We start from the raw sequence: 25,170 nt of genomic DNA on the forward strand, positions 1-25,170 counted from the left end.
GGATAATATAAGGAAGTGTTTAAAGTGAAATAATATTTTGGTGCATTGTGTGTTGGATTATACTTGGCTGTGTACATGTTGTATAAAAATAACAATTTTAGAAGGGTCATGCCACGCAGGCCGAACGCCATTTGGGCAGAGAGTCGTCTTTGTTTTGTACACACCTTTCACACATAGCCTGCTGGGAACTCTATAACATCTTAAAACTAATTTTGTGCCTGAAACAAAATTTGTGTACACTGAACCACCAGAAAGCAAAGGTGTCGGCTATCTCTGGAGTTCATCACACGGGAAAAGATCCCATGCAGAAACGGGATTTAAAATCTGGAAAGAACCCTCAAAAGCAGGTTGATTTTCAGACACATCGGGGTTCAAAAGCAGTAACGCAACATTAACCCAAACGGAAAAGCGACAAAGCGTCTTCCTTTTTACTTTTGGGATTTTCTGAAAGCAAAAAGGAGCAGATTTTGTCTACTTCCCATTCAGGTTAATGTTGCGCTAATGCTCATGAACCCTTATGTCGTGTGACAACAAACCTGCTTTTAAGGGGTCTGTCCACTTTCTGTTTGGGATAACCTCCGACATCGGCTGAAAATCTACCCACTTTTGCGTGTTTTGTCCAGTTTCAGTTTCTTCATGGGATCTGTCCCATTTGATAAACCCTTATGACTGGAATGTGGAAATAGAGGGGTATAACCTTTATAAGAGAAACAGGCCAAAGAGGAAAGGAGGAGGAATAGCACTATATGTCAGAGATATTTACACCAGTGAAGAGATCCTGGACATCAATCATGGAAGCCAGGTGGAGAGCATCTGGATAAGAATCAAAGGGGAGGGAAACAACAAGGGTGTTACGGTGGGAGTCTACTACAGACCCCCAAGTCAGACGGAGGAATTGGATGATGCCTTTCTAGAACAGATGACCACACAGTCAGAAAAGAGAGATGTAGTAGTGATGGGCGACTTCAACTATCCTGATATTTGCTGGAAGTCAAACTCAGTAGTGCTATTCACCTGGAATAATCCTGTGTCCAGTTCTGGGCACCACAATTCAAAAAGGATGCTGACAAGCTGGCACTCCAATGGAGGTTGACTAAAATGGGGAAGGGTCTGGAGAAGCCTAGCCTGGAGAAGAGAAGGTTAAGAGGTGATATGATAATAGCCCTGTTTAAATACTTGAAGGGGTGTCACATTGAGGAGAGAGCAAGCTTGTTTTCTGATGCTCCAGAGAACAGAACCTGCAGCAATGGATTCAAACTAGAGGAAAAGAGATTCCACCTCAAGATTAGGAAGACCTTCCTGATGGTAAGAGCTTTTTGACAATGGAATATGTTCCTTTTGAGTTAGTGGAGTCTCCTTCTTCGGAGGTCTTTAAACGGAGGCTGGATGGCCATCTGTCAGTGGGGCTGCTTTGATGGAGAGTTCCTGCATGGAAGAATGGGGTTGGACTGGATCAGGGCCCTTCTTGGGGTCTCTTCCAACTCTAGGATTCTATGATCCTATGATTCCTTCTCAGCCACTCATGTAGACCATTAGGAGAATTTTGGATTTTGAAATTCTGGATAAGGGATATTCAACCTGTAGTATAAATGTTAAAAAATAATAATAAAGGAACATTTCTGTCACAAACTATAAACATACAAGGTGAATTTGAAATGTAGTACCTCCACAATCTGATGTGGCAGAAGGGCAGCTTTGCCAGTTTCCAGCACAGAAGGTCTCCAGGGAGGGCTGGGGAAGGAGTCCTGCCGGAAAGCCTACTAATGCCAGACAGAGTTGGCCACATTGAGCTAGATGGACCAAGATGCTGACCCACTGCAAAGGGTTTCAGGGATGGAGACGATCCCTGGTCCACTCCCTGGTGGCATTTCCTGGCAGGGCTAGCGCTGAATCTTGCCTGAAATCCCGACAGAGTTGGCAGTACTGGGATTATGCAGACTGCCCCCCCCCCCCCCCACTTCCCGGTCTGGGTCACTCTGACTGCTTCTGCCCAGGTTTCCAATGGGAAAAGCTCCAGGTTCAGCCCCAGTGGCATCTCCACAAAGCCTTGGAAAGTGCTGCCAGACAGGGATGGCCACACTGGGCTAGATGGGACTTCCCAGGGTTTGAGTTGGCACAAGGGCATCTTTTTATGCTACTGTTGGGAGGATCCTGGGCTCAGTCCCCAAAGATGGCTGGAAAAGACTCCCGCCTGGAAGCCTGGAGAGCCACTATGGTTGCCAGTCAGAGCTAGCAATATTGGGCCTGGCTTGGTGTAAGGGCCACGTCCTACACATCTGTGGATTCAAATGGCTTTGAAAACGATGTGGCTGCTATGGCTTCTCCATCAAGGCAGCGGAACGCCGTGCCCTGTCTCAAAACACCTACCTGCATTTCCCAGATGGAAAACTGATGAAGCTTTTCCAAAGACATTGCGGGGTTAGTCTGGAATATCAGGATGCAAAGGGGTCTTGTAGCAGCTTTGAGGCTGAGAGAAAGACGTCTGTAGCCTAAGCTTTCCTAGACTTTGTCTTCAGCACTTGCACCTGATGATGTAGCCCCCCTTATTGCAGCTACACTGCAGAAGTAATGCAGTTTGGCACTATTGTTATTATTATGCTTTGTTTATGTAGTGCTGTAGATTTGCACAGCGCTGTACATACAAACACTAAAATAGGCCATGGCTCCATGCGATGGAACCCTGAGATTTGCAGTCTGTTGTGGCACAGAGAAGGCTACATATCTGACAAAACTACAAACCCAAGAAGTCTATGGACCTTACCACACAGGGATTTTTTGAGCACAGAAGTAGGGTCAGTTCGCATTGGTCGATTCGTATTCACTTTATATCGCATCGTTCATTCACACCCGCGCTCTCTGAATACGCTTTGCCGATTCGTATTCGCATCATATCGCATCGTTCATTCACACCTGGGCGGCCTTCCGGATCGAGGTTTTGTGAATCAGCCAATGCGTATTCAGGCAAAGCAAGGCAAGTGCAGATGGGATAACCACACCAGCCCAATACAATGTGTATTGGCCGATGCGCATCGGCAGCCTTGCGCATGCTCTGTGGGACTCTGAACGGGGGCAACATTTTTAACTTCCGGGGTGAAGAATGAGGTCACTGTTTAGCGCATAATATCGTGAGAATTGCTGCCTTTAGCCACTTACGAAAGGAGTATGCACCATCTGTATATGTGTGTGTGTGTGTGTATGTACATATATATATATATATATATGCACACACACATAAATACATACATACATACTTATATATATACACACAATGGTACAGCCAAAAGTGAGATGCCTTTTTTTATGTGTACACACATATTTGTCTGTATGAGTGTTTATACACACACACACACACACACACACACACACACACACACACACACAGATATACACACATATACACATAGTGGTACAGCCAAAAGTGTGATGCCTTTTTTATGTGTACACACACATTTGTCTGTATGAGTGTTATTATATATATATCTACATATACATATATATATACACACACAAATATATACAAAAACACACTGTGCCACAGCCAAAAGTGTGATGCCATATTTATATGTGTACACACACATGTCTGCTTGAGTGTTTGTATATATATATATATATGTGTGTGTGTATACACACACACACACACACACACACACACAGATATACACATAGTGGTACTGCCAAGTGTGAAGCTGTATTTATATGTGTACACACACAGCTCTGTGTGTGTGTGTGTGTGTGTGTGTACATACATATACATATATACACACATATATATGTACTTGGAGGACCGCCTCTCCCCATATAATCCGCCCCGCACACTCAGGTCAGCCGGGAAGCAACTTCTGAGGGTTCCTCCTTCGAAACGCTCTACAAGTGCACAGAGGGCATTTTCTACCTCAGTCCCGCAGTTATGGAACTCGCTTCCCGAAGAGCGCCACTCGGCCCCCTCCTTCGACCAATTCAGGAAGAGACTCAAAACCTTTCTCTTCGAACAAGTTTCCCCCAGATGTTGTAACGCTTCTTCCCCCCCCCCCCCCCTTCTCTTGCACCTGCACTTTGGCTAGTTTTTGTATGGTTTTAATCTGTGCTTTTAATTCTTTGGTTTTTATGTTTAATATTGTATTGTTTTTGTTTGTCGTTTGTTGTTGCCATGATGTTGTAACCCACCTTGATCTCAAGGAAAGGCAGGCTATAAATAAATGATTTATTTATTATTATTATATACATATGCATATACATAATAATAATAATAATAATAATAATAATAATAATAATAATTTGTTTTATTTATATACCGCTATTCCAAAGATCATAATCTGGGTACTCATTTTAGCTCCCTCCTCGGAAGGATGCAAGCCTGAGTCCAGCTTGGGCCCTTTTGCTGGTCTTGAACTCACAACCTTGTGGTTTCGAGTGAATGGCTGCAGTACAGGCATTTAACCACTGCGCCACCAGTATACATACACACACACAAACTGTGGAGCAGCTGAAAGTGTAATGCTGCATGTATATGCTTACACACACATCTTTGTGTGTGTGTGTGTATATATCCAAACACAAACATACATGAGCCCCCACACACAAACACACACATACACATTTGCACGTGTGTAGATGCAAAGAGACATGTCAGGAAATTTCAGCATATTACGAATACACACACACACACACACACACACACACATGCGCATGGCAATAGACCTAAGTGTATACATATATGTACACACACACACATGTTGACATGTATACTAATGAGGAGAGTTAGCAGTATATGCCTGCATCTGCTTGCGTCTTTCCATGTATAAAAAAAAATTCATTGGTACAGACCAAGACTTAATGCTTGACACATCTATCTATCTATCTATCTATCTATCTATCTATCTATCTATCTATTAACATATATATGCATATATATATACATATATATATATATGCAGATATTTGTATACACATACATGTATGTACACATGTGCACATTTGAATATGCAAGGGGGCCTATATGGATATGTGTTTGTGCCTGTGCATGCATATGTTTACATGTATAGACAGATACATAGATACATATATACATGCACCGGAGTTATAACGCGACAATACTAATGTAATAAAAACGCTGAATGCTTATTCCCCCCCCCCCCCCACAAAAGGTTTCTGCTTTATCTCGTTGGTCAGTGGAAAAATGGCTCCCCAGCCCCGGCGGTTGTCCTGAAAGGGGAAAGGGCCAACGGAAGGAGAAGGGGGAAATTCCAGTGCAGCATCATGGGAAATTTGTAACCCGGTGGTCTTCAGGAGAACCAGCGGATTGGATGTACACACCAGCCAAAGCAGCAGAGGTTCCGCACTGGCCATGGAGTCAATCATCCACAGCTTGGTAATTCTCTCTCTCATATATATATATATATATATATATATATATATATATATATATGAGGCACACCTTGCTTTTGTCATTTTATATAAGGGACACCATTTTACTATGCCACTGTATTCAATGGGACGCAAGCATCCACAGATTTTGGTATCCATGGGGGGGGGGGGTCCTGGAACCAAACCCCAGCGGACACCAAGGGCACACTGTACTTTGTTGTTGTTGTTAACTGCCCTTGATTCGATCTGGACCCATGGCGACCCTGGGAATGAGACACCCCAAGACTCCCTGTCCTCCACTGCTTTGCTTAGGTCCTGCAGATAAATACTTGTGACCTCCTGAATGGCGTCCATCCATTGATCATGTGGCCTTCCTCTCTTTCCACTGCCCTCCACCTTTCCTAGCACTATTGTCATTTTCCCATGATGTGTCCGAAGTACAACAACCTCAGTTTTGTCCTCTTGGTTTCTTCCAAGGAGATTTCTGGCTTGATCTGCTCTAGGACCCATTTGTTTGTCCTTTTGGCTGCTGTCCATGGGATCCTCAGCCCTCTTCTCCAGCCCCACATCATCTCAAATGACTTTTTACATGTATTTATTAATATTCATAGGTGTGCTTTTGTCTCTGTTTCTTTTATGTCATGTAAAATGATGCCTGAGTCCCAGTTTTGGGAATGGGTGGAATATAAGTGAAAATGATGATGGTGGTGATAAAGGCGACAACGATAATAAGAAGACTGAGAGGTGAGAGGATAGCTATCCTTAAACATCTGAAGAAGATGGAGTAAGCCTTGTTTCTGCTCCTCCAGAGACTAGAACGCAAACCAATGGATTCACATGACAAGAAAAGAGACTCCAACTAACATTAAGAATAAATTGGGAACTGTTGGACAGTGGAACAGATTGCATTATGGGCAGTGGACTTTCATGCTTTGGAAGCCTTGCAACAAAGGTTGGATGGGCATCTCACAGGAGTGTTCTAGTTGTGCATTCCTGCATGGCAAGTCCCTTCTAATTGTAGTACTGTATTCTGTGATCCGGTGGTTCAATAAAACTACGGCTCTACAGAAATGGTGCAAAACGGAGGGAATCCAGACAGTTTGGGGAACAGAATCTCTATACAGATAGAAAGAAAGATCCTGTTTTGCAGGAAAAGGTGGATTAGAAGTGCAACAAATAAATACATTAAAATAAATAAGAAAGAAGCCAATACGTTCATATCTGCAAAATGTCGAGCCGAACATCTTTCTGTCCACAAAGATCCGTTTGCTGACCCTTCCATCTTCACCTTCAGTGAGAGCACAGTTCAGCAGAGAAAAATTACCATCTTGCAAACAGTAAGGCCTGCTGCAACTGACTCTGGGGTCACCATACCAAGGTCTTGCTTTTTCCCTAAGACACCTTCATTAGCAAGCCAGAGACTCCATTAAATACCACCTTTGCCCTAAGGCACCCAAAGGAGGTTACTTGGCTTCAAGGCAGCCCCCAAGTTTCAGCTCCATACTTTGGGGTGAAATGTGCCGTTTGTTACCTTGGATCACCAACTTTTAGTACCTCAGTTAATGCTTGTGTGCATATGTTCTCCTACGGAAGCTGTTCCCATTTTGGTAAACACAAAATATCCACATTCCCTTCAAGGGTTGTGCAACTGGAATGCAGTGTCATTGTTGCATCTAGTGCACCTGAAGTGCGAACACAATGTGGACCCACATTTGGCTGCCCCTTTGGCTGCACACTTAGTGTATGCAGCATTCCCACAATGTTGCCACTCAACAGAAGCATTGTGCAGCATAATCAATGTATAAACCCACACGGAGTGATTTACACTACACAGTCCAGAAGCAAGAGCTGAGTGCAGCTGAGGAAGGTGCCCGGTTTACTCCTAGAGCATTATGTCCAAAAGGAAGGTTTGACTCAACGGGGCTCTGAGAAGCCAACAAGGAAGGTAAAAAGGAAGCCTCTGTGACGCTTGGGGCCTGCGGAGGAGGAAAAGAAGAAGAAGGAAGAAGTCTGCACTATCTGGGCAACAGAAGACTAAGCATGCCTCTGGCTGGTGCATGGAGGAGGACTCCTTCCCAGCGGCCACCCGTCCCCACCAACACCATTCCCTCCAGATGGCCTGGGAACGTTCCCTCTTTTAATCTCTCCTCCTGGACTGCTAATCCTCCCTGATTGAGTCAAAACAAGACCTAAATTATCAGCTCATTCCCAGCTTCTTCATCTCCAGGCCGGATGCTCAGCCTCCCCCTTCCTTCCACCTTTGGTCCAGACAGACTCTTACTAGCTGCAGGGTCTCTCTCTCTCTATGTATGTGTGCACACACCTTCATCTTTTCTGGGACTGGCAAGGCCCCTGCCCCATCGCTTGCCTCTCTGTCCTCTTCTTCCCTGGAGAAGCACAGGGCTGAGAAAAATTGGCTGTCCCCTGACTCCCCAAACTCTCCATCCTTCTTGTTAAGTGCCTTTGAGACAACATTGACTCATGGCAACTCTGTGAATGAGAGGCCACCAAGTTACTCTATCCTCAGCAGCCCTGCTCAGGTCCAGCTGATGGTGAATGGACGGGAAACCATATCTTTTGAGGAAAGACTTAGGGAGCTGGAGAAGACAAGGTTAGGAGGTGATATGATAGCCCTGTTTAAATATTGGAAGGGATGTCACATTGGAACAAGCTTGTTTTCTGCTGCTACAGAGACTAGAACACGGAACAATGGATGGAAGCTCCAGGAAAAGAGATTCCTCCTAAACATTAGGAGGAACTTCCTGACAGAAAGGGCTGTTTGACAGTGGAACGCACTCCTTTCTCGGAGTGTAGTGGAGTCTCCTTCCTTGGAGGTCTTTAAACAGAAGCTGGATCGCCATCGGTTGGGGATGCTTTGATTGGGAGTTCCTGCATGGCAGAATGGGGTTGAATGGATGGCCCTTGGAGTCTCTTCAACTCTATGATTCTATGATCCTATGGTCCATCTGGTCCGGGCGGAGTCCATCCATCTGGAATTTTAATTATTTTATTTCTATGCCACCTTTCTCCCAAAAAGGGATCTAAGACGGCTCACAATGGAATGAGGTCTACCTCTTTTTTGCTGTCTTCTACCTTACCAAGCATGGCTGTCTTCTCAAGTGAGTCATGTCTTCTCATGATATATGGCCATCTCAATCCAGCCATCTTGGCTTCTAGGGCCAGTTCAGGCTTCATTTGCTCTGGGACTCATGTAGTTGTTTTTTTAGCAACCCTGTGGCACCCCACTGGTCCTTCTCCCCAGGATGAAGAAGAGGAGCCATTGCTGAGCACCCTTTGGGTTCAGCCGGTCAAGCAATTACTAACCCACAGAACAGTTGTATTGTCTATCCTAATAGCTTGTTTGCAAGAATATCATGGAGGACTTTGTCAAAAGTGGTGGACTGGGGGAAATCCAATGGGACCTCCTATGGCAGGGAGTTCCACAGTTTGGAAGCTGCCTCTGAGAAGACCCTCTCCCTCTTGTGTTTCACCAAAGGTGCCTCTGATGGTGATGGGACCAAGAGAATGCCCTCCACCAAAGATGTGGAAACTCAGGTTGGCTTCTATAGCTGTGAAAGATGTGGTCTTTCAAATAGTCAGGGCCCAAGCAGTGTGTTAGCCGGTGTGCGGAGAGAAGACAGCAAAGCAAAAAGGAATGTCTGTTTTTTTAGCACCCCCCTGCATACCCTGCGCTGTATTTTGGGGTCCTCGTATCTTCTTATCCCACATTGCATGGAGCATGTTTTTGAGAGACTGAGGACCTTTCAGGAGAACACTAGGTCAAGTTCCCTGGAGGAAAAGAATAAGGCATGTGTACATCCATACTTTGGGGTAAACAAGACCATCGGGTCTAACTGAGTGCTCCTTCCTTCCCCCAAGTAATCTGCATTTCCTCTAATGACTTGAGACGGAGGATCTTCTCGCACCCAAGCAGCAAGCAAACTTCTCTGCCTACACCACGTTGTGTCTGCAGACAAACATCCCTCTCCATTCATCCCAGGGATATCCTGATCCAATCAATGGTTTTTGTCAAACTGAGGCCCTGTCCAGATAGGCCCTTTGTGGTGCATCCACAACATGCTAGGGTTGCCTCGGGATGGTGTGTGCACACACCCCGCAACCCTAGCACGTCATGCATGCACTGCAGTTGTGCAGTGCCATACATACGGCGCGCACAACTATTACCTCGCAGCTGTGCCGCCTCTAAACGGCACTGCGCAGCTGCGATGTAACCGCGCCGTCTTTGGTGCTTTGCGGTGCCGCAAACAGGAGCCGCTTGGGGGAGCTCCTTCTTTGCTGCACAGCTGCGCAGCACAATTTGTATGCTGCGGCGCAGCTGCGCAGCAGAGAGAGGCACCAAGGAGGCACCTATTTTTGGCAGTCTGTACCCTGCCTAAAATTAAAGCTTGTAGGTAAAGACATTCAGCCTTTGTTACCTGACCAGACAGCCCATCACCTGGCCTAGTTTTAAGGTATAAATATGGTTCCAAAACCTAACTTCTATGGACACAGCTGAGTTATGTTCTGTGTCACCCACAGACCTCCCAATCCGAGCCATTCCGGCTTTCTGTGGTCTACTCATCAAACAGGTATTTATAACAACCCCACTTCTACCCACTGGGGATAAATAATCCAAATACATCAATAGAAGAAACACTTCAAGCAGTAAAGGAGAGATGAGAACCAAAAGAAAAAGGAGACTGGTACAGAACCAGGGCCATGAACACAACTGTGTGCAAGGATTTACTGTAATCTATAAAGCAATGCTGATTTCCTTCTGAAATGCCTTGAAATGCTCCATTATCCACTGTATGTTTGCAATGTGGTCCTTAGTGCCTCTTCCTTTCCTGAACCTTGCTTGAACTTCTGGGATTTCCTGCTCAATAATAATAATAATAATGTATTTATACCCCGCCTCTCCAATTAATAGGAATCTCTGCTGGTGAATTGTGAACAACTTTGTTTGTGTGGGAAATCAATGCAAGAACCCCTTATCTGGAATAACAAAATCCGAAATAGTGACATCCTTTGGAAATCTCATCCCTCTTTTGAAATCATACCTAGAAAAATATAATTATTTTTGTGGTGATGGTGGCTTGAGATGGACCTTTGCCAGATTTACCTTTACAGGAACCAGGTGGCCCTTCCTCACTGCCAGTCTCTGCCAGCTGAGTGGCCAAAGTGCAGCCTGGCTGGAGTGCCCCATACGGCTGGGGATGAGCAACCAGAAACGCTGGACCCAGAGGAGCCCTAGCGGCAACCGAGGGGCTTCTGCTCCGGCTGAGCCCCCAGATAACCGCTCAGGAATGGCTCCTTCCACAGTGTTTTTGTTGTCCTCCAGAATGGCCATTTTCCTCCAGCACTTTGAAGCCTCAAACAATGCCATCAAGCTATTGATCTTCCCATTTGGGCGCTCTCTAAAAGGAAGTGAGAGCCGACTGTGGAGAAAACACCCTCTCAGTTCTCTGCTATTTTAATGCACTTTTGAGGCACCTTTAGCCCCATCCCAAGTGGCTCCATTACAGGGAAACAAAGGTGGCTTGGTGCTTTTACGGGAGACAATTCTCACTGCTGGGAGTGCTTTCCCACCTTCCGGCTCAGCAAAAGCCTCCCTTCCGGCTGGACCCAGCATCTGGAAGCCCACTTGGGTCTTTGCCATGAAAACTGGGGAGGGGGGAGGATCTGTGCTCCCCTCCCCATAATACCATCTGATTGCAAAAGGATATTGGCTGGAGAATAGTGATGTTAGAGGGAAACCAAAAGGACTAAGCTGGGGATACCAAGTGCTGGATGCATCCTGGGAGGACAGGACTCATTGGAAACATGACCATTCTGGCTGGGGAAAGTGGAGGGCGGGAGGAAAAGAGGGAGCATGGACTCCATCACAGAAGCCACAGCTGCTGCCCAGCTGACTTTGTAAGACCTGAGCTGGGCTGCAGATGTCCAGGGCTCTTGTAGAAGTCTGTATGTTTGCAAAATTAAAGCTGACTTAATGGCACAGAACAACAAACGAGACCTCAGATCTGACCAGTGAACTCCCAAATTTAAGACTGAAATTTAAGACTCCCCAAGTGTGCTTCTTTACTTGCCCCACATCTTTCCGCTCCCCTCTTTCCGCACAGAGACACTCTGAAGGGTCTTGTCATGCACACAAGCAAGAGGCAATGCAGAAATGGTCTTCTGCCCATTGCATCTCATCTGGACTAGATCCCAAGAGCCAGAGCCATTCCATAACATTGACCTCTCCATCTCCAACCTGAGTCTCTAGACAAAATGCTCCCTTCCTTTAGACACCACACACTCTGTCTTCACTTCCCTGGGACACAAACACATCCACACACATAGAGAGAGTGAGGCAAAAGTCACTTCACAGTTAGATGCAAAGGGATCTTTGAGAGTGAGTGAAAAAAGCTTTCATAGGCAGTTTTCTTCCTCAGAAGTGAACAGTTAGATGTATTTGTTAATGTATGTTGTGTGTTAATGTACATACGTGATAGGAGACATGTTCTCTTCCATTAAAGAAGTGTGCATCGAAAACACCAGATACAAATATGGCTCCCCATGTATTAAGTAATGCATATATATGTTATCCCAACCCTTTCAATGGATGTTCAATATTGGTTGATGTCAAGAGACTTTTGCCTCATCCTGTATTCATTTTCTCCTGGCCTGTATTAGGCACTTTAAAGGAAATTTGAAGAGACAAAGACTGGGTCAAGCTGTAGCACTGCTAAAGGATTCACACTCTGCTTTACTGGCAGCACTTTGAAAGTACACCTTCCTTTGAGCAAACCTGCACACGCTCTCTTTCTCAGTAAATTCAACAAGGAACGGAAGATCCCCACCTCTGACACAGACGCATGGGAGCATCCGCATTTGGAGGAACCGACTTCCCAAAGCCACCCACCCACAGCCTCCCCAAATGCCCTTTCCCTGAGGGGGGGGGGAGTCAAAGTTGGGGGAAGCCCTCGCACACTTGGAGGATGAAGCCAGAAGCCAGAGCTCACCTGTGAGAAGTGAAGTTGTCATAGGAGCCCACAGTGTAATGCCGGAAGAGTCTCTTGGTCCTGTCTTCTCTGGTTTCTGTAAGGAAAGAGCAGAGGTTTCTCAGAGACTGGGAAGGGGTCTGCGCGCTTGCAGGGAAGACCATTACAAGCCACGCAACTCCTGTCGCCTTTCGCAGATCCTTCGTGGAGTTTCCATCCCACCCTCTTCACAATCACAATCACAATCACCATCATCATCATCACCATCATCTCCCCCTCACTCCTCCCCTGTTCTTCCTCACTATCTCCCTTTTTCTTTTTCTCTTCCTCTTCCTTCTGTCTCCTTGTTTGTCTCTTTTTCTTCCTTCTCCTCTTCCTCCTCCTCCTCTTTCTCTGCTTCTCCCTCTTCCTCCTCCTTTTTTCCTTCTCTTCCTCCTCTCACTGCCTATTTTCCCTCCTCCTCCATAGGCCACAGCTGTGCCCTTAAGCCCCCCCCCCAAAAAAAACCCATCCCTCCTGTTCCCCCAACCAACTTTAGGTGGTGATAAGATGTGGGTGGATCCCAGAAGTGTGCAAAGGATGCCATGCACCCACCTCCCAAGGTCCCACTACTCCGACATGCGTGCCACTGTTACCACTGAACCCCCAGAAGTGAATCTACTGGTATGTGTGGTGTGCAGTGATAAACAGACTGAGCATATGGTGAAAAGGGCAATCCTCCTCACCCTCCTCACCCCAAAGACACAGACTGTACCCACATTTTGCCAAATGCCCCTGGAACTAGCACCAATCCTGTCCCATGGACAACGGTCAATGGGGACCAGGGGCATCAGAGCAGGTGCTGTTGACCAGGGATGGGAGGACTGTCCATGGTGGTCTCTGGAGGATTACACAGCCAGACAAAAGGATTCCTGCATGGCAGGGAGTCAGCTAGATGGCCCTTGGGGTCCTTTCCAAGCCTTGAAACTGTAATTCTATAATCTGGTAAGTGGTCATCTGGAAGTTAATAATGGAGCTTCTCCAGCAAGTGCTCACAGGCTGCGCAAAGTCAGCCCAAACCCATATATTTTCAATTACAGGGAAACTATTTTTAAAAGAAGGAGATCTTAAAACACAGTGTAATACACAAAAGGCAGCTTGATGAAGGACCCATTCTGTAAAATACAGAACAGTAAACACCTGGGAAAGAGATGGAGTGTAAATACAGTTCATCATCATCATCATCATCATCATCATCATCATCAAGCTCCAGTGAGACGAACTGGTTTATTCCAGCATGAGGTTTCATGGATATGCGCTCACTGATGTCCATGAAAGCTCATGTTGAAATACTGGAATACCTGGAATCCTGTTTTCCTTTCTGGGCATCACAATTCAAGAAGGATGTTGACAAGCTGAAGGGTGTCCAGAAGAAGGCCACCAAAATGGTGGATGGTCTGGAAACCAACAAATCCTATGAGGAACGGCTGAAGGAGCTGGGTATTTTTTTCTGTGGGGTTTTTTTTGGGGGGGAGAGCTATGTGACTACGTTCTGGAAGAATTTATTCCTGATGTTTCGCTTGCAACTGTGGCTAGCATCTTCAGATGTTGGTGGCATGGAAGTGTGTGGGGTATATATACCTTCCATGCCATCATCCTCTGAAGATGCCAGCCACAGCTGCAGGCAAAAAGTCAGGAATTAATTCTTTCAGCCCCCCCCCAAAAAAAAAAAAAAAAAAAAGCCCCACAGAAAACTATGGACACCGGCTGTGAGAGCCTTCATGTAGGTGGTATGTTTAGCCTGGAGAAGAGAGGAGACATGATACCTGTGTTTAAATATTGGAAAGGTTGTCACTTTGAGAAGGGAGCCAGCTTGTCTTCTGCTGCTCCAGAGAACAGGACACAGAACAATGGATGCAAGCTCCAGCAAAAGAGATTCCAGCTCAACATTCGGAGGAACTACCTGGCTGTAAGAGACGTTGGTCAGTGAAAGATGCTCCCTTGGAGATTTTAGTGGTGGAGTCTCCCTCCTTGGAGGTCTTTACACCGAGGCTGGATGGCCGTCTGTCATGGGGAAGGCTTGGCCTGTGTCTTCCTGCATACAGAGGGTTGGACTGGATGGCCCTGTCGTCATCTCTTTTAAATCATGAGTCAACAAAAGAAACCAGATACTCTCAAAGTTGATGCTAGTTTCCTGCATTTGGAAACCAGCTTTCCATTTGATGCTGAAATAGACTAACATGGGGATCTATTTGAAAATGAAGTCATTTGTATTTCAAAAATACAACAGAAGCAGATAAGCAATTGAATGAGTTCACTCCTGGGACACTCTGTGTGTCTTGACACAAGAGAACATAGGTGATAAATGCTGTATTATTCACCAATAAAGCCTTCAAAGGCCAAACCTCCAACAGAGCAGCCCACACAAGTAAGGAGCATATATTCTCAAAACGCAGGGCTTGTTTATTTTGACTTAATCAGGTCATTTTCTCTGTTTCGTGGTCCTTTCTGCTTCCATTTCTGGTCTCTGAGATCTTCTTGGTGTGTTTCTGTGAGGACAGGGAGTCTTGCCTGCACTTCTGGCGTCAGGAGAAGGGTCAATACATTCAGGTCAATGAATGCCTTCCAAAAGTCTCCTTGCAGATCTCAGAAAAGGAGAGGATGGTGGTGATGGAGGAGGAGGAGGAGGAAGATGCAAGAGGACTCCCTCTCCAAATGCCCTTTGCTCCTCCTCTGGACTCCCCAAGGGCTTTAATTTTTCATCTCCTGACTCCCGCGAAGCTTAGAGGGATGAAGGACCGGTGAGAAAAGCTTCTTAAAATCCCTCTCCTCCAGCTGTCCAGCATCTGAGGCAAAGGAGGCAGCTGCACCATCCTCACGGAAAGGTAGAAAGGGGCAGAACTGTTCAGGGAGGAGAGAGGATTTGTGGCCGTGTCTCGCATCTGGTGGTCTCAGGTGTTAGCCTTGGGATTATTTCCTGTTGAAAACAAAAGCCCCTCCTAGGACCACCTTCCCCCAAATGGGATGAATGTACTCTCCAGGGCAGTGTGATGTAAAACATTTCTTTCTTGAATTGGGGGGGGGGGGGTCTGATAAATGAGAGTCCCTCCTCTAATCAGAGTTTTCGTCCAAGATAACGAAGGGTCAAATGACGGGGAAGGCACATTTTAATGAGGGTTACAAGTGATGGGATGGCAACTGTCCAATGAGATGGGAAGTTGGGCAGAAGCGCACACCTTTGAGATACTTCTAAGAGAGGCTTTTAAGAGCCTGGATGCAACACGAGGCTTTGGGGTGTCTGCCTTTTGGGGTCTGTCTTTGTGGGTCTGCCTTTTGGAATCTGTGTGGATCTGCCTTTTGGGGGTCTGTCTTTGTGGGTCTGCCTGTGTGGGTCTGCCTTTGGGGGTCTGTCTTTCCAGGTCTGTCTTTTGGTGTCTGCCTGTGTGGATCTGTCTTTTGGAATCTGTGTGGATCTGCCTTTTGGGGGTCAGCCTTTTGGGGGTCTGCCTGTGTGGGTCTGCCTTTTGGGGGTCTGTCTTTTGGGGTCTGCCTGTGTGGATCTGTCTTTTGGAATCTGTGTGGGTCTGCCTTTTGGGGGTCTGTCTTTTGGGGTCTGCCTGCCTGCCTGTTGGCTGGAGATGGCCTCAAGCTCTCCTGAGGCAGACCATGAGGAAGATGGTGGAGCTGGACAATGGAGTCCAGGCCCCAAGTTATCCAGAAACACCAAGGACTACAAATCCCATCTGAGCTGTAAATAATATTAGGAACATGTATTAGTCAGTGGTGTTAGATTTTGATTTGTTGTATAGGTTTGGCTGAAATGACTGTACTCTGTAACTTATATTTTCTGTTTGTGCCTGAAGTACAAATTGGTCCTTCATGTAATAATATCCTTTTCCACCAGAACTTCTTTAAGTTAGAATAAAGCTTTTCTTTAAAGCATTCTGCTCCTTGGACTCCTTTTCTCAGGCCTTTAGCTTGGCTAGTTCTTTCCCAAGTTGGCAAGGGAAAGTATCTGTGGAATTGCCCAGCAAAATCCTGATGTGCTGCTGAGGCTGGAGAGGGCCATGCATCCGGTGGCGGCAGCAGCGAGGTTTATTTTGGGGAAACCGTTGGTCTCAAGGGGTCCCATCCAGCTCAGAAGACCCTTCACATGGTGGCTTCTATGTCCACAGAACACTATAACAGGCGGAATCAGGCGGAAGAGGCTCCGGCCGCCAAGGTCTGTGCAGCCCCTTCACCTCCAAAAGCCGCCCACCCCTGCCCCAAAGGGACAGCAGGGAAGCCAGACCTCTCCATTCTCTTCTTCTCTTTCTGCTCCTCATCCCTGAACTTGTAAGGACAAATTAATGCAGCCTGCAAGACAGGGATCAATCATTTTCAAGATGAGCGACGATCCTGTCGAAAGCCACTGTTTGATCCCTAAGAGGCAAAGTGGTGAAAGATGCACAGCAGGGCTTGAACAGCTGCTGCTTCTGCACCACAGAGGAATGATGGAGGAGTGTTTTGAAGCATGTGCAATTCATAAACGTGTAGAATTGTGCCTTGGAAGGCACCCAAAGGCCATCTTTTCCACTCCTTGCCAGTGCAGGAATCTTGACAATCCCCACAGGATGCTGCCTCTCCCTGTGGGTTCTGAAGGCACTTGCGGCAATGGTTTTGGCCCATGTATGTTACTTTGGCCCTTGGGGTCCCTTCCAATGCTATGATTCTATAGTTTTTAAAATTGTTGATTAACTGTATTTATCAAATTATCATAAATTCTCTCCTGCAGATAATGCAGCAGTTCAGGAATGTAAAAATAGATGCCCTACAAAGGCTCTCAGTTGAACTGGGTGTTTTGCTAGTCTTTGGGCATCCCTGTATCAGTCAACATTTGCATTCTTCCATGTCCACCTGCATTAAATGGGGACAGGCCACCCCTGAAAAGCCATGCAAGAACAGCCACAATAATGACAAGGAAAGATAGTAACCCATCAAGGCATTGAATTTACTAGTGCCTTTTAAGTAACTCTCGCACCGCTTGGTGGGTACCTTTGGACCATTTCTACATCCTTCTTAGAGCTTTGGATTTCCCCTTTGGAAGTCTGGACTTGCAACTAGAAAACAGAGGGCCTGGACGGGGGTGTTTCCAAGGGTGGGAGCACTTCTGAGGATCCATCCATCTTTCAGGCTGTTACTGGTGTAGCATCACTCTGCAAACACCAAAACGCTGCTGCCAGGAAAGCGGCCAGAGAGAGGGAGAAGGCGCAAAGCCTCCCATCACCAGCAGATGGGGCTCTTCCCCTGCACTGGAGACACTGCAGCCGCTCAGAGGCTTAGGAAGCGTTTAACCTGCTGACCCTCTGAGCCCTAGTTCCTCATCTCAATCATCAGAAGCACTTTAGCAAACAGATGTTCCAAACGGAGGCCAACAGTAGCCGAGTCTGAGAGCGGGGTTAGCCTTGCTCCGTCGTGGCAAAACCGCCTGTTGCTATCATAGGCAGCCAAGGAAGTCAGTCCCTGCAAAGCAGCTGGGCTATTCTTCCAAGCATAGCCACAGAAGAAGCCTTAAAACAGGGCCAGAGATTGCTCTGCAGCACTGGTTTCCAAACTTTAGTCTTTCACATGTTTTGGACTTCCAATGCCAGAATCCCTTAGTCTGTAAACTAAGCCTTATGAGGAATGACTTTGGGAGCTGAATGTGTTTAGCCTAGAGAAGTCTAAGAGGCAGCAAGATATCTTTCAACATCTGAAAGGATGCCATTCAGAAGACTAGGAATCCATAGACACCTACAATTTCTACCCCCTGCTCCCCATAGGAACATGCAATAGCTTCTCGCATGGAAGGCAGAAGTAGATTCTGCGTTGGCCAGTCAGGAGCATCCCAGGCCTCAAGACTTCAGGACCAAAATCCTGAGACAGAGATGCCTTCTGTTGGTCTCATCAAGTACATGAGACATTAAGCATCAACCACAGCTGGCTTTGAACAGTAATTCATATAATAAACAACAAGACTAACCAGGGACATAGCCAGGATTTTAGGAAGGGGGGGGGGTCCAGACTAAGTGCCACCATTATAATGGGGCTTGGGTGCGGCGGCGCAGCAGCACACACCATTCATTTTTCTAATGGAAGGGGGGGGGTCCAGACCCCAAGATCCCCCCCCCCCCCCCCGCTACATCCCTGGACTAACACAAATGAGAAAATGCTTGTCTGGTTGGAAACTGAGTTCTCCAAACTTTATACTGAGTAGAAAAGAAGTAGTCTGACCAAAGGACAGTTTTCAGCCTTCTGTGTTGAACAGCAAGCAGACTGCAGCAACAGGGGGCCAAGAATACAGAGATGTGCCTTATTTTCCATACAGTTCACTTGCCCTGAGATTCCTCCCCCTTTGCCTTGAGGGCTGGAGGAGAGGCTTCAGGCTCTGAGATTTGGGAACCCAAAATGGACTACGTGGCCCTGGGGGCAGGGGGGGTGTCCCTTTCCAGCTCCATGATTTCTAGGAGTCTATGATTCTTCCCGCTCCATGATGCTATTATTTATTGATAAATAAAGGATGACGTTTCCTTCTCTCTGCGCATGCACACAAGTCCCGCCACGTTGCCTGCTGGCCGGGAATGACAGGCCACTGGTGCAAAGAAAGGCCCCTTTCAGGGGCAGCCAAAGACAGGGGTGCAACAGGCAATTCAACATCCCCCGAAACCCAAAGAAGCCATTTGCTCCATGTGCAGACATGCATGCTCTCCGCTAGAAGGACAAAGGTGTGAGTGTTTCTGTGTCACAATATTCCCTAGTGGGCAGATCAGGCCCTAGGGAGATGAGAAAGGGAAGGGTGGTGATGGGGAACAGTGAGAGGTGACTCCAAACAAACCGTGAAACAAACCATTCCAAGTGACAGTGGAAGCAAGTGGACCTGAGGCATAAATCTTGCAGCAGAAGGTGGTGAAGGAGCCGTCTAATGTGAGAATACAGCAGGACTGGGCAATGCCCTTTGGGAGCGTGACACAACCGGCAGATGGCACATCCTCATGGATCCATTGTGGTGCCACCACAGTCAATGTGACGGTTGTTTCCTCCATTCCCTACATGCACTTCTGCCTCTTTCAGTCCCGGTGCCATGCAACTTGGAGCAGAGGCAATGGTTTACCTACTCCCGAGAAGGACCTCTTGTTAGGCAGGGCAGAGACAGACGGCCTCAGGGCTTCCAGGCGACTCCTCTGGTTCCTAGGCTTGGCCGCTTTTTTGCCAGGCTTTGGTGCTGCGGCCGCCGCCACCGTGGGAGAAACCGGCCCTGAGCCAAGGAATCAATGGCATATGTGTTGTGCTTTGGAACTGGCATGGGAAAGATTGTTTCGTATGGTCATTTCTTTTTTAATAAAGATATTTGTTCATGCGCAGCCTTCCCCAAACTGAAGGCTTCAGGAGGGTTAAAGAAAGACCAAGCAGAGCATAATATTAGATTCTGACATAATTTAAGAGCAGATAATGCAGAATGCTGAAACATAGTCTGGTTTTCATGGAAAAGGTTGGTATTTTGGAGAGCGTGAGGTGGGCACAAACAGCTCCCCTGATGTCTGCCGTCACCCACTTTTTAGATGCCTGTTGCAGTGACACACAGCTCTTGCAACTTGAGAAACGTGTCAGCTGAACCTGACAATGAGCCTTATGGCATTAAAAACAAACCCAGCGAGCAAACGGAGAGAACTGCGTTCATCCTTCTGTCTCCACATGATGCTGAAGCACTTACATTCTCTTTCAGTCGTAAAAGTGTGTTTGTGTTTGTAGGGCGTGGTACAAATGTCCCTTTTGCCACACAGCTTGGCAAAAAGGAACACTTTTATGACCTTCTTCCACGCTTTTACAACTGTAAGAGTAAGAAAGTGCTTCTGCGTCTTGCGGACACAGAAAGATAAACGCTTCTCTCCGTTTGCCTGCTGGGTTTGGTTTTAATGCAATAAAGCTCACTGTTATTTTTTAAAGGACAGTAAACACTTGTTCTTTTTGGAATACCTCGGGTTACACTACTCCCTCCACATCTGCGGCTTTGACTTTTGAAAAGTTGATTATTAATGGATTTTATTAATATGTTCCCTCTAGGCACTTGAACCAAAGGTCACATTGAAGGACTTAGAGATTCCTAGAGGGAACTCTCCACTTGACATTTGTAGCTCCTCCGGTGCAACTCTATGGTCAATGTCTGGCAGATGTTGACCACAGAGTTCCCTGGAGGACCTAGAGATTCCTGGAGAGGTGTTTTTGTTATTTGTGTTTTTTCTACCTTCATGGGGGTCCTGTGCCCCCAACCCCAGCGAATGTGGAGGGACGGGTGCAGTTGCTTAGGAGCTCACTCCTGCCAACCCCTGCAAGGGGAAATAATATTTCAGCCACAGTTATGCCAGCTAGAATGTAATGCTATCTGCCCTTGGCAGATTCACCCAACACCTTGGTGCTTTTCTCATGTGCGTCTAAATGCTGCATGTTCCCTCTTGCTTTCCCCCAGTTCCTTGTGACAACATTGTATTCCTGGAACAGCTTTGTCTATTAAATGATGGTGTGATTGATAGCTCTGAAGGTCCCATCAGCCTCATTGATACTAGGATGCTTCCCTCAGCTGTAAACCAGCTGCTGCTTCCATTTAGCATCAGTAAACCTCATCTTAGACTAGCACTGTGGGTCAGGTTTGGGCCTGGAATTGCAACCGGTTCAGGTACCGAAGGGGGGCAACTTGGGACTGACCCTTGCATCACTGTCATCAAGCACAGTCCGGCAATTTGACCAGGTGTATATATAGTCCATAGTCCAGGTGTGTGTGTGTGTGTGTGTGTGTGTGTGTGTGTGTGTGTGTAGTCCATAGTCCAGCAACTATCCCAGGTATGTCCAGTGGACATAAAAGCCTCCTGCCATCCCTGATTTCCTGAAGGGAAGAAAAGGAGCCAGGCCAGCAGGAGGAGCTCACAGCCTTAAGACGGCCGGCTGCTGTGAAAGCAGAGAGGGAGAGAGAGGGAGGCTCTGATTTGTCAGCAGGATCACAGGGAAGAAAAAGTAGGGATGGCAGCAAAGCAAAGCAGAAGGAAGGGATGCTGACAGGGATCAAGCCCTTGGAAGTGCACCCAGCCTCTTTCTTCTCCCCAAGTTCACCCACCCTGCAAAGCTCTTGGGGTGGGTGGCAGGTGGAAGAAGCCAACCCAGCTCAAAGGTGCCATATTCAGACTGCTGCTACTTTAGATGATTCGTGACAGTAGTGAATGGTATGCAAACAGGCCCAAACATACTCCATCTGATCTTCTGAGCACTAAGCAATATCAGGATTGTTTTTTGTGACTTTTTCATGCTCTGTGGCCATGTTCTAGAAGAGTTTATTCCTGACGTTTCGCCAACATCTGTGGCTGGCATCTTCAGAGAATGCCAATATCAGAATGCTCTGGGCACGGGATGGTGGCAGGAGGAGAGAAGGCAACCAGGCCAGCCAGTGGCTCATGGATCAGACGGGCTGAGGATCTGCACTGGCTTTCAGTCCAAATTTTAAGACCACCTAGTCCCCATATAGGTTCATCTCCCACGAAGTTGGCAGTGAAACCTAACAATGCATCCTGCTCCATTTCCCTCTAAGGGCACTGGATCCCATCTGATCTTAGAAGCTAAACAGAGTCAGCCCCAGTTAGTACTTGGATGAGAGACCACAAATGAATACCAGGCGCTGGAGGCTACAGAAAGGAATTGGCCAACCACCTCTAAGGATTCATTGCCTAGGAAAACCCAATGAGAAATTCATGGGGTTGCCATCACTTGGTTGGTGACTTGACTGCACACTGTTGTTGTGTTCCTTCAAGTCATTTCTGACCAATGGCAACCCTATCGGGGGGGTTCTTAGCAAGGTTGGTTCAGAGGGGTTTTTCCTTTGCCTTCCTCAGAGGCTGAGAGAGTGTGCCTTTCCCAAAGTGACCCAGAAGGTTTACATGGCCAAGTGGGTACTTGAACCCTGGTCTCCGGAACTGTAACCCAACGCTCAAACCGCTGTAACATGTGGGTTCCTAATGCACAGTATGCAAAGGCCCTCACACACACAAATGTTGGGGCAGTGAATCTGCTGGACATGGGAAGGGTTGCTAGTAACCCAGTGACTTGGGGGTCGCTCATTCATAGGGTTTCCATAAGTCAAAGTCAATGTGGCAGCAATTAACAACAACATCATGTTGGAGCAAAGAGGATCTTTGTAGTTGGGGGGCAGGAATCCCAGATATCAGATGAAGACGCAATGAAGGAGAGAGCTACACAAAGTCCATTCCTGCCCCCTCCCTGGCCTGTGAAGATCATGCTTTTCAGTGCTTCTCTGTTTTGCCAACTAACCAGCCCCCAAGTTTGCTTTCTAAGAAGAAAAACAAGCCCCCAGAGTTCAATGTTAGAGCTGTTGAGGAGTGTGGCTCCTAGGCTGCCACTGCTTTGCAATGTTGCACGGATAGGGCAGCAAGAAATGAAACAGCCACAAACCGACCACAAAATGAGCAAACCAGGTGAGAATCCACCTTGTTGCAGAGGATGGAACCATTTTAGGAACAACAAAAAGCAAGACTGAAGCCACTTTCTTCCACTATCTACTCCCAGAGTTTGGAAGCCCCACCATGTGCTTCAAAACACATGAATTGTGTGCCGTCTTGAATCCCATTTTGGGAGAAAGGCAGGATATAAATCCAACCAATAAACAAATAAACAATGATCAATGCTTGCTGAAATTCCATGAGGTCACAGCAGTTCAACCAATGAGAACGGAGGTCTCAAGGACCCCTTAAGGAGAGATGCCTGCAGTTTTATGAACAAGTTGGGGAAAGCTACATCTGTCAATATATTGGTCACTGACCATAATAAATTTTATTCATCTGTAAATAAGGACTCAGTGGGAGCCATGCATCAGTCTGATGCTCAGTTGTATTTCCCCAAATGGCACCAAGTGCCCAAAAGCCACATCTGCAGTGTGTCCATTTGTGTGTGTGTGTGTGTGTGTGCGTGCGCACAGCGTGTGAAATGTATGCATGAGTGCAATAGAGAGACATTCAGAAATCACAGATGTGCGTCTTGTTTGTTGTACTTTGGCAAGTGTTTGTTTTGATTGAAAAATAGGACTGGCTTATGAAACTTTCTGACTTGCAAGAGATGAAGGACAGACTGACCGCTTGGCTGGACAACGAGGATATTGGGGAAAAACAGAGCAAGCATGCTTTCCCTTCCTAGGATTTTGCAAAAAGAGATGGCAGTAGCAAAGGGTTAAAGGTTTATAAAGGTTTATAACAGAGTCAGAATTGAAGGAATCTTTATAGTTTATAGAATATAAAGGACAAAAATGACGAAGTACAATATTTGGTTAGGAGCATAAGGGTCTTAATGTCAGGAAAGCCGAGGACGTTAATTTGGTTCATTTTCGAATATGAGGACAAATATTGTTGAAACGACTTAATACGTTTTGATAATGTTTACATTATATTTTATATATGTCACAAGAATAATGAAATGAGAACTGAGAGCATATAATTTTGTCAAGTATTAATAAAATATATGTATATAAAAGAAATAAAAATAGGACTTTGTTATTTATTTATTTATTTATTAGCTTGCCTGTATGTACATGCTTCTCACATGTCACAAAGACACAGTCCCACACTCGGCCCACAGACCCCTCTTTCACATGACCCAAACCATGCATTCACACATGCACACACCTCCCATTATGCTCTCCATTCTATGTTCCTTGCTCCATACGTAGCAACCATCTTTCTCAACAACAGGTAGGAAAGGTGGCCCTTGGGGCCCCCAAGCATGACCCTTGAAGCTCTCAGGCCCCACAGTATTTTTTTTAAATGGTGATTTTGTACCCCTTAAAATGGTTCAAACATTAGGCACCTTTGCTTTCACAAGCTCCCCAAATACTCCCAAACCTTGAAAAAAGGCAGAACAATAGGCAATAAACAAACAAACAAACCACTCAACTTTGAAACTGGAAGAGTTATCATTTCCAGTTGTGTTGGGAACGCTGTTGGGGAAGGGGGAATGAGAAACAGCCCCCATCACATCCGCAGCAGACCACCCCTGAACCAGGTAGATAAACAGAGGCTTTATTCACCTATTTGGGTGAGATCTGACCTGAAAGATATGAAACATACATTTACGTTCACAGAACTATGTGGCGAATGCATCATGCCACCTGGTTAGCCAAATGCAAAGCGGCACAAATGAACACATGACCAAATACACATTTTCACCTACACCACAATTTGTACTTCCATGTTCAAACTGTGTAATGCGTAATCACGCACAACACGCACCTATGAGCAATGACAGCACATATGTAACTCCATCCTCACAACCTTGAACTTACTACAGCCGTTCCACACTGGATGCAAATGTCCCGTTGCTTCCATGGGAGAACTTAAGGTGTGCATAAGACACCCACAGCATTCTGGCTTTTCTACCTCCACACACACACCAATGCACACCCTTGTCACACACATGCCCCGTTGGTATTCAACGCCACCCTCCCCTTCTTCTGTAGGGGCTCCAGAAGGCTCAGCGCGGGTGAGCTGCCTGCCAAGGTGCTACTTTCGCTGACGAAAACCTAAGAACTGAAGCAGGGCTGTGCGGGATCAGAATGAGTTGGAAGAGACCACAAGGGCCATCTAGTCCAACCCCCTTCTTCTGCCATGCAGGAAATCCAAATCAAAGCATCCCCAACAGATGGCCATCCAGCCTCCGTTTGAAGACCTCCAAAGAAGGAGACTCCACCACAATCTCTGAGGAAGGAGTGTGTTCCTCTGTCGAACAGCCCTTACTGTCAGGAAGTTCCTCCTAATGTTCAGGTGGAATCTCTTTT

The 25,170-nt window shown here is 46.5% G+C and overlaps 1 protein-coding gene across 1 annotated transcript in view; it reads right to left on the reverse strand.

The window, feature by feature from the left end:
* The window catches only part of LOC149311503 (SH3 and multiple ankyrin repeat domains protein 3-like), a 425,035-nt gene that overhangs the window by 112,013 nt on the left and 287,852 nt on the right, over window positions 1-25,170 (reverse strand). The window contains exon 15 of the mRNA XM_089526562.1: window positions 12,372-12,447. Coding sequence (XP_089382688.1) covers window positions 12,372-12,447 — 76 coding nt within the window. The remainder of the gene's footprint in view (window positions 1-12,371; window positions 12,448-25,170) is intronic.

Source organism: Sceloporus occidentalis, unplaced genomic scaffold (assembly GCF_023333645.1).
Source record: "Sceloporus occidentalis isolate IW3139 unplaced genomic scaffold, rSceOcc1.0.p SCAF_5, whole genome shotgun sequence".
Classification (NCBI taxonomy): domain Eukaryota; kingdom Metazoa; phylum Chordata; class Lepidosauria; order Squamata; family Phrynosomatidae; genus Sceloporus; species Sceloporus occidentalis.